General features: G+C 40.4%; 1 protein-coding gene across 1 annotated transcript; it reads right to left on the bottom strand.

Moving 5' to 3' along the window:
• Positions 1-6,609: 6,609 nt before the first annotated feature.
• LOC112588476 (uncharacterized) lies at positions 6,610-9,624 on the bottom strand. Its single transcript, XM_025298622.1, has 2 exons — positions 9,067-9,624; positions 6,610-8,927 (listed from the first exon to the last, which is right to left on the bottom strand). Exon 2 carries the CDS (start codon positions 8,528-8,530, stop codon positions 7,889-7,891), a length of 642 nt encoding a protein of 213 aa, XP_025154407.1. The 5' UTR covers positions 8,531-8,927; positions 9,067-9,624; the 3' UTR covers positions 6,610-7,888.
• Positions 9,625-10,192: the final 568 nt, after the last annotated feature.

The raw sequence follows: 10,192 nt of genomic DNA, 5'->3' as shown, positions 1-10,192 counted from the left end.
ACGTTGCTTCTCACATTGTCATCCAGAAGGTGTAACAACCATTCCCGCTTCTCATGTCCCTTTACATACACAAGTTGAGATGCGACATCTTCAAGCTCGCCATACATATCACCCACCACAGCTGTAGTAATCAAATGTTCAGCTCTGCAGTATTTGACGGTTCCATCTTCCCATCGTAATCCATGGTGATTAGCCGTTAACCAGTAGGCTCTCGATTTGTCTGATCTTGTGAGCAGATGCCATCGCATCGGACTCGTGAAGATGTAGTGTAAAAGAATAGTTCCACTCTTCAGTATCGCCGCTTCTTTTACAATAAATCTCTTTTCAACCATGTACCCTTGTAGATCCACAAAAGTCGGCACATCCATGGTGAAATATTCTTCGACACGTCCGGGAGAGAAATGTTTATGGCACTTTGTTGCATGTATTATTCTTTTCTTGTACATACTTTCTGATGTTAGTTGAGTTTGCGCATTATGTCGGTTAGCGGGCTGTATTCAACTACACGAACATGCAGGATCAGACAGTACGCGGTAGTACGCCGGTATATTCTCCTTATACTCAAATTCTATCCGCACATCGACAATGGCACTCTTGATGGACTCATTTTGACGCGAACAATAGATAACCATGAAAGGACCTAGCCGCCGAAAGTCGGTAATTCCTAACCATACCTCAGCACTGTCGCATCCATAACACGATTTACGAACACGTCTATACATATCGTAAAGTACGGCATATTTATTTTTTGTAAAGTCCAAATTCATGTCATCGTACGGATAACACTCTGAATTCAAATAGAGCTTCGCGTTGATCAATTTGCAGTCATCGAAACGAGTTATATTTTCCGACATGACATTCTTCCGGCCAGTCTGCAGCGCAAAGATAACGTATCGAGGTTTCTCCAAATTAGTAGCAGTTTTGACGGTCCACAAGTGTTTGGTCGTGCTTTGCAGTAGAGGAAATTCATACAGATCCCACGAGCGGAAACTCATACTCAGGTATCGTCCATCCTCCAAAGTTTTCAGCATGGAAAGTTTATTGATATCGTTCAAGATTATGTGAGGCATTCGCCATTGTATCTTGAATAGCTCAATCTTAGGATCCAGCGCTGAAGATCCTAGTAGACTGTTGTTGTCGCTGCGCGATCGTAATAGAATCAATTCGTGACGCGCGTTAATCACTATACGTTTGTAGTCTTCACAGAATCCTAGCAAAACGTTGAGCGGTAGCTACGCAAAAGTTGAAGTACCCGTCCGGCGAAATAGTGTCAGTCGTATCCCATGCGGCATTTTTCATGATGGCATTTTTGTCTGAAGATATCGATACATAGTTTTTGAGCGTTGAAGTTATTCCCACGTTTCTGTTACGATCAATCTTCATACCATCCAGTTCATAACGGATCTCATCAAACATGAATGCGATGCAATTATATCCCAACGTTACAGTCGCACCATCGACTGCAACTTGTTTCGTCACCTTCCCCTCGACATAGAGATAACTCTCGCATGGCAATATGTATAAATCCTGCTGCTGTATGGGTATTCGTATCTCGTCGCTATATCCAAACGTTGTGTTAGCGTATGGATTGTACGTATGTGTCTCAATCTTGACGATGCGCTCGTCCAAGACCGGTTCACTTCTAATGTTCAAAATGTCAATCATCTTTCTCAATCGTTTCGTACGATGAATCACAGAGATTTCAAAAATTCAACGTTCAACGCGCTGAGTTTCTTTCGAACGAGAGATTTTGTACGTTAATCTCATAAAAAGTATATTTCCAGCTTGTTTCACCTGTTGACCACTTGATTTACCACAAGCATTTCATAGATTACGTTTATTATCGTAGCCGTCGTACGTGCAATCTAATGGTAATCTCTTCTCCTCGAAAATCGAGCGATTGTCCTTCTTGATCAACTACATGCACCGTTAAATCTGTAATGCTCCGTGCGATGATTGGAAGGTAAATGACATGTGTCGGTGTTTCCGATATCTTATATCCTAGTGGCACTTTAAGCGAGAATTCATGTGTATGTATACGCATACTGTTACTGTACTCACCACTGACAACGCTACATTCTATACGAATGATATTCACGTTGATAATCTCAATCGGTGCGTCCGATTCGTACCATCGGTGCGGTTCTAATATACGACTCGATGAGAATCCCAAAAGCGAGCCAATGTTGTTTGGTTTGTTAAAATTTATTCAAATAATTACATTTTATTTCACTCTTCATCGTATTATTATTGGCACGAATTATTATAGGATATTCATTTTCGTCATCTCTATATGGATAATTTTTGGAACGCACTGCTTCTGGAGAATGTGAAATTGTACGTTTCAGATATTCGTATATGGCGCGCAATTCATACGATCCTTTAGGAATCGTAATTTCTTCATCGTTAGCACCATAGTAAAATTTATTATTCGACGAATTTACGTTTGGTATCGTATTGTATGCTTCGAAATCCGTTAAACCGAGCTCGTAATCACCATCGCTCAAATCTATAGCGGGAAAGTAGTAGCTCACCGTAAGGGTGCTACTGTTGCCAGTCAACGTAAGCGTTAGCGACGTGTTTGTAAACTGCCGAACGAATACTGACTGCTGTTAATGGAATGTCATCATCATCATTTAAATTGATCCTCTACCGTTTGGAGAAACTATAAGCACAATTGTCCGCAAATGCTCTGGTTGTAATGTTGATATGATGTGCGATTGTACACAATTTTCACTACATCTCTCTCAAGGTATCGAATCAATTCCTTGGGTGGTCGAAGATTACCAAAATTGTCAAAATATACTGCGCGATTTCCTCTTTTCGCATACGCCACCCAGTGCGTACCTAGTCCCTCTGTGTCATCTAAATTTACAATACCGCTCTCGTTTTGACGTACTCCATCTATCGGTAACGCGTCACGCATGAAAACACCTCGAAAGAAAGATATATGAACACGCCTCGCTAGTCTTTCCAACTATACATTAGTTATTGCACTCGTAGGTAATTTTAACGTCTCTTTGACGTTTTTTTTCTGCAGCGCTTTTCCCGCGCTTGTACCGAGCAAGATAAATTCCGCGACCTTTCATAGCGCAACCTTCCATTGCGCAATGATGACGTTTTAATTCTTCCAGCTGGCGTTGCGCGGCTTTGCCATCATTCACCGCTTTTGCGACACCCGCCGCTCCACCGACTAGTAAACCGACAACTCCCAGTAATGGTAGAACTGGTAAAATACCACCCCGTTTTGCTACTGGAAGTGCTCGTTTTCGGATTTCTTTCTTGGACGACTTCTTTTTCTTCATGCCCATGCCCATGCCGATTTTCGTTTTGGCTTTCATAGCAGCCCAAACGACTGCTGCAGCATCTTTCTCGCCTAGAGTTGATTCTTTCGAAGTTATGCGTTTCCGCAGCGAGAATTTCATCCGCCGCGTGCCGATCGGTGAGATTGTTGCTACGCGAATAGGCTATATCGTGCTCACGACACGCTGCATCAAATGAATTAATGCCTTGGTCACCTCTGGCCAATCGTTTTACCAAGCGAGTTCCAGGACCACAAAATTGATATCTGGGAATGTGTAGTTCGATAGGAAGCGCATTTATCGCGCGATTTTGACTGCCGACTTTGACTTTTGTCGACGACATTCACTACAGTCCCTGATCAGCGGTGCTGGACCGTCGATATGCGTTTGCTGCCACGGACGATTGTAATGTTCCAAACATCGACGATACTGCTGAACCTCTAGATTGACTCTTAAATGTTCCGGGAGTCTATCCTGCAAATTGTCAATATACGTTGCAAATTCGCGTAACAGAACAATCTTCGGTATATATTTCAGTTATTCGGAGGTTAGCTCTCGAATATCATGAGTATCTGTCAACAGGAGCAACATTTTCTAAACTGCATGTTTCCAAGATCGACGCGCTTATATATATATAGTTAAATGAGCATCACATTTAAATTAAATAGCAACGATCCGTTAACGAAATCAATTTTGCGACTCACGGGGAAACATGTGGTTCGTGAAGGAACCGACGTCGATATGCGTGACAAATTTCGACAATAGAACGGAATCAATGCTTGAGCAAGAGGCGCGCAGGCATGGAAACATATTTCCGAACACCATATGCGGCATCATATGCAATCTCTCGAATTGCGGCAAGACGAACGTTCTCATCAGCTTGTTGGAAAGTCCGCACGGTCTACGTTTCGAGAACATGTACGTGTACTCGAAATCGTTGCAACAACCTAAATATCGCTACTTGGAAAATCTGCTGAAATCGATAGATGAAATTGGATACTTTACATTCCCCAATAACAGCGATGTGATTCCAACGACCGAAGCGCCTAAAAATTCCATTTTTATCTTTGATGACGTTGCATGTGACAAACAAGATACGATAAGAGAATACTTTGCAATGGGTCGTCATTCGAACGTTGACTGTTTCTATCTCTGTCAGACGTCCGCAAAAATACCCAAGCATCTTATACGGGACAATGCAAAGTTTCTGATTCTCTTTAAACAGCATGGTACCAACTTGAAACATGTATACAACGATCATGTGAACACTGACATGTCATATGAGGATTTCAGTGCATTGTGTTGCAAATGTTGGGAGGATAAATATGGTTTCACAGTGATTGATAAGGACAGCTCAATGACCGACGGACGATACAGGAGAGGATTTAACGACTTTGCTGTGCTGTGAGATGCACAATCGTCATTGTAACCTCAACGTGGTACCATCTTCAACATCCACAAGACAAACATATCAATGATGAATAGTAGCGTGAAGATCATGGATCGTGAAAAGGTAGAAATTGCGAAAGGAAGAGAAAGGAAGAGATTGCGAAAACGAGCGCATCGATCCGCAAGAAATATCGCGCTTTGAAAACCGGTTGAATGGTGGAAAATGCTGCATTGGAGAGACACTTTAAACCTATTATTGAACCTCTCAAGCAAATCGCGGAAAGCAGCGCTAATGTAGAAAGTAACGTAGATGTTAAAACTGAACCACTATCAATGAGTACAAGTGAAGAAACAAAGAGTGTAATATTAAAACCCGAAAAGAAGATAAAGCGTAAGGCAAAACTTTCATCAGTCGCATTGACTACACCGAAACGGAAACTATTAAACGATCTTCTGATAGTTCCTACATCGACGGGAGCTCTACAATATGAAGAACTACATGGAATGTCACATGAACCTTCACCGATCGACAATCTACTCACTGATGATGATGATGATGAGAATGTTTCCGAAACCCCCGATGAACCGGTAGTGACATCCGTTAGGCGTCAGTTGCGAACGTACAAAGGACAACAAATTTTACATGATCATTTTGGTCCGTTGGGTCAAAAATATAGGGAGCTGTGCTAAACAGAAGTGGAAAAGATAACACCATAGATTATGTTTACGGTGTATGTCTTAGTAACAATGGAGCGATGCTCGGTGATAAACGTATCGATGTGGACAGAGACGATAATATAATCATAGGCGAAACAGGATATATTGGAACACCCGGTCTTTACTAATATTCAAATGAATCCTCAACGATTCTGTGTACACCGAAGCTGATATGTAAAAATACATAAATATACTATTGGCGACAAATACTCACAGACGTGGGTACCTCCCGCAAAATCCTATACTCGGTAACAAGGGGCACAAATATAAACATATAATCGCGCCCCTAGTATCAGATACGTCGAGCAATAATGTGGGAGGAAAAGGTTTATACGCATCGCAAACTATGATGACCTTAAATGACAGCAATATAGATTACGTGCATTGGGATGATCCAAACGAGCTGGTGGATCGTCTGCGATTGCTTGACGCTTCGCACCAAGCTGGCAATAACTCGCACGAGCACGAAATTTTATCGATTATCGAAGTACTCCACGAAGCTGGTCTCATTATAAATTAAGCAGCGTGGCATTGAAACGAGTCTGTCAGTTGGTACAACCTGCTCCGAAATGTCGATGAATAAGTTTGGAGAGCAATGGTGCGAATACTGATCGAGCGCATTAATGGAATGAACACGTTGAAAATTACATACATGAAAATGTTCTTTATTTAAACCCTGCCAAAGTTTTTGACACAAAGTCGCGCAAGATAAAACATATAGCGCAATCTGAAGCCGACAATGATGTTGCAACTAAACGATACGTGGAAGAATGTGTTGCAGGTGTGAGATATCATTTAAACAACGTTGCAATCAAACGATACGTACATAAAAATGCCCTTTGTCTAGCTGCTAATAGTAAAGGCTTTGATGGCAAATGTTTCGATGCAAAAATGTATGCGATACATAATGTACCGCAGTCGGAAGCCTTCAATGACGCTGCGCATAAATATTATGTGGATGAGAGTACAAAGTCTATAAAACTTCTGTTGCATGAGAGTAACGTTGAGAAGAAGCAGTATATTGATGAGAATATAAATGCTGTAAAGCTTCCACTGCATGAAAGTAACGTTGAGACGAAGCAATATGTAGATGAGAATGTTAAAAAATTGAAGGATTGGCTGGAAGACTACCGGAAGAAAAACATACAGAGCATAAATAGCATTCATGAGAACATAGAACGAATTTTAGACTGGACAGGTTCAGAGATAAAGAAATCGCGGAAAATATAAAAGTAAAATATTACAGTTAAATTGACGTATAGTATCGACATAAGCAGGAGACGGATCATCACGAGCTGCAACGGAGAAGCAATTGTCAAAATTTAACAAAAAGAAGAAAAGCAATTCATCGAAACTATTTTAGCTGTTTCTGCCGGTGCAGAGCGACAAAGCCTCACGCATGATGGGAAAATGACTCGGCGAGTAACGAGGAAAAATGATGAGAAGAAACATTCCGACAAACAACAACTAGTGAAAGAATTACACGCCCCAGCGAGACGAAATTTTCCTCGTAGACGCGTCATTGTACGTGGATACGATGATCTTTGGCAGGCCGATGTGGTGGAAATGCGTCCTTACTCACGATTCAATTGAGGCCACCACTACATACTCACCATTATCGATGTACTGAGCAAGCATGCATGGGCCGTGCCGTTAAAGAGCAAAAGCGGAAAGGAGGTAGCTAAGGCATTCGCAAAGATAATTCGAACGGATGGAAGATGTCCGAAGAACTTGCAAACTGATCAGGGAAAGGAGTTTTACAATACAAAGTTGCAGAGTCTTGTGAAGAAACACGGTGTCATTATTCGACTTATTCAGTAATAAAGGCATCTGTTGTGGAACGATTCAACCGCACGTTAAAGAACGACATGTGGAAAATGTTTACGTTCAACGGAACTTACAAATGGATCGATTCGTTACCGCGCCTCGTCGCTGAATACAACACGCGAAAACATTGAACTATCGGCATGCGTCCTATCGATGTGACACCTGCGATTGCTAATAAGCTCTTAAACACAGTCTACAGCAACATAAAGATTGCAGCACCTGCGAAATTCAAAGTGGGTGATCCGGTACGTGTCAGCAAACATTCAAAACTTTGAAAAAGCTATACATCGAATTGGACAACCGAAGTGTTTAAAATCGTCAAAGTGTAGACAACTAATCCTGCAACTTACCTACTCGCAGACTCGCGCGGGAAACCTGTCGCTGGGGGTTTCTACGAACACGAACTACATAGTATCACCAATCCAGATGTATACTTAGTAGAAAAGGTGTTACGCAAGCAAGGTGGCAAGGTATATGTAAAAAGGCTGGGATTCGACAATTCGCATAATTCATGGATACAAAAAGATAATGTATTGTAAAAAAAAATGAATACAGTTTTATTAGAACATTTGATGACATACTTAATTGTAAAATAGCCAATAAAACAAATAAACGTTATAATGGTATACTATAATGTTCCTATGGTAATGTATTTATCGAGTCACAATATATCGCTTATCATCGTATGGACTGAGAGCAGTTTTCGTTTCGAATATTGTGTATACCTCATGCAACTTGGATCTTATGTACGATTGACGCTGACTCGTTTCAATTTCCTCTCTCAAACAATACGTGTAATCGTTAAAATTGATTGTTCGCGCTATAATATTCCTCTTAACACCCTTCGCCCTTTTATTATCCTTTTTACCTTCTACTTTCAGCACATACATTTTTGCTCTGAGCTCGACGAATTCTGTCATTATAGCTCCGTTATTTTCATCTTTCATAAGCCCTGGAATTTTTTTGTTCTTAAGCGGCATACTGTATATGTTATTTTGAGAATAATCGCTCGTATCAAACCTAGCAATGTCACGTTTCATAAGCTCATACACATCGTCGGACATTATATGGTAAATTAAACTATCTATGTCCGTATACAGTACTTTACATTTCTCGCGATACAGAGGTGACATGTACTCATGGTGAAATTCATACAAGCAGGTCTTAGATATGTCGAGAATACACATACCTGCATAGATCGACTTGTTGAACTTCACTTCGAGTTTTCGCAATTCAACGGCAATTAAATTTTCTGAAAAGATGCTCTGGCTATGAAAATTTGACATTGCGACCATTGCTTCTGCACTGTATCATCCATCCCATTTTGTCAAAAGTTTTATCGACGTGATTGCGAACATTTTCCATTGTTTTGCCGAATACCGCGTTGTTCATCAATGTGTATAAATTTTTCTCAAAATCGTTTGTTGCATACGTTCGAAACTGCGTATTTAATTCTATGTAGTTGCGTAGCCATGGAGATTGCGTGAATTGGAGTATGCGATGAATCTTTCCGATACGAAGACCATGGCGTGTGCATTGCTGCAGGTTGCAATATTGAATAACATAACGCTGCTTATTATATAAAGTCGCAAGGAGTTTTTCTTGGCTTTTGTTCTGGGGCTTCGTTCGCGTCGGACAGAATGGTAGATCTACGTGTGCATCATGTAGGTGTTGGGGATACTCCAAATCAACCTTGAAAATATAACCTGTGAGCGAATCTAGTGGGATTGATGATACATCAAAATTCGACGTATCATCAACCCACTTAAATTCAGCGTATGGTAACGGTTGACACATTGCCCAACCATACAAATTATTTATATCAAAGTACATGAGGTATGAGGATGGCTTCGATGGGTCGTAAGACTGCATGTATTGGTTATTGGCTTTTGCATATCTACCGGAACACTGACTCAGACCACCACGTATACCACCGCGTTCGATAAACATTACCATATCAATATCTGTGAACAATTCAAAATTAATTTTTGTATGTTTTAACATCGTGTCCCACGTGAAATCTGGCAGTGTATAATAATGCGCGGGATCTAGACCGTAACTTTTGATACAACTATCGCGGAAATTTTCGAAAATATCAGCCAATAACAAAACATCAGTCTTCAGGTACAAATCGCTATATTCATCTAAGGTTTGAATAGAAAACTGCTCCCATATATTTACGGCGTGCGTGTAATCGCGCTTAGATACTATATCATCTGTCAACGAACTGTAGAATAACTCGCGCGGTGGCAAACATTGATCCTGCAGCTTGTCATTACAATCCACATATTCGTACGGAAAGACACCTTTTCGCGTTAATAAATCAAAATCTTTGCTGGATAAGTTTTTTAATTCGGATTGAAGAATTTTTAATTTGTCTCCAGTGAGAAACGATGCTAATTTATCGAGACTGGTACTGAGAAATTTGTACGAATCAATGAATCGCAATTTAATATGATTTCGCCAGTCTGATGTTTTACTTGTTGTATCTTTAATATGTTTGGTAAATGAAATATATTTTTCTTTCGTTATTGGTAGTACATCGACGTGACCTTCGAATGCGGTGGCTACTTCCTTGATAATAAAATGAGCGTCGTAATCTGATAAGTTATGAAAGACTATCGGAATATAATAGGAATCTGTATAATTTAAATTACAATTGGAATGTGCAGGACCCTGGAATGTATATCCCCCACCGCGAATATTTTTCACATATACGACAGTGCGTTGCTATAAAATGCTGCACACTGTTCTTGTGATAAAATTTCATAGGGTACATTATACAAAAACTTTTATACGATGGCCAATTGTTTAAGTTCCTCGACGAACCACGAAATGCAATTCGGATCGCGACGACACTGATATGCGGATAATGATTCATCGTAGGAACATCGTACATAATAAGCTACACTATGTACTTTATGATGCGATACACATACGATTTTTTTTTCTTCGTT

The sequence above is a fragment of the Harpegnathos saltator genome, unplaced genomic scaffold, assembly GCF_003227715.2.
Source record: "Harpegnathos saltator strain DR-91 unplaced genomic scaffold, Hsal_v8.6 scaffold227, whole genome shotgun sequence".
Lineage (NCBI taxonomy): Eukaryota > Metazoa > Arthropoda > Insecta > Hymenoptera > Formicidae > Harpegnathos > Harpegnathos saltator.
The sequence above is the reverse complement of the archived record's forward strand: the minus strand, read 5'-3'. Positions and strand labels throughout refer to the sequence as shown.

Excerpts from the sequence above, each read along its gene's own strand:
- LOC112588476 (XM_025298622.1), bottom strand. The coding sequence starts at position 8,530 with ATGGTCGCAATGTCAAATTTTCATAGCCAGAGCATCTTTTCAGAAAAT.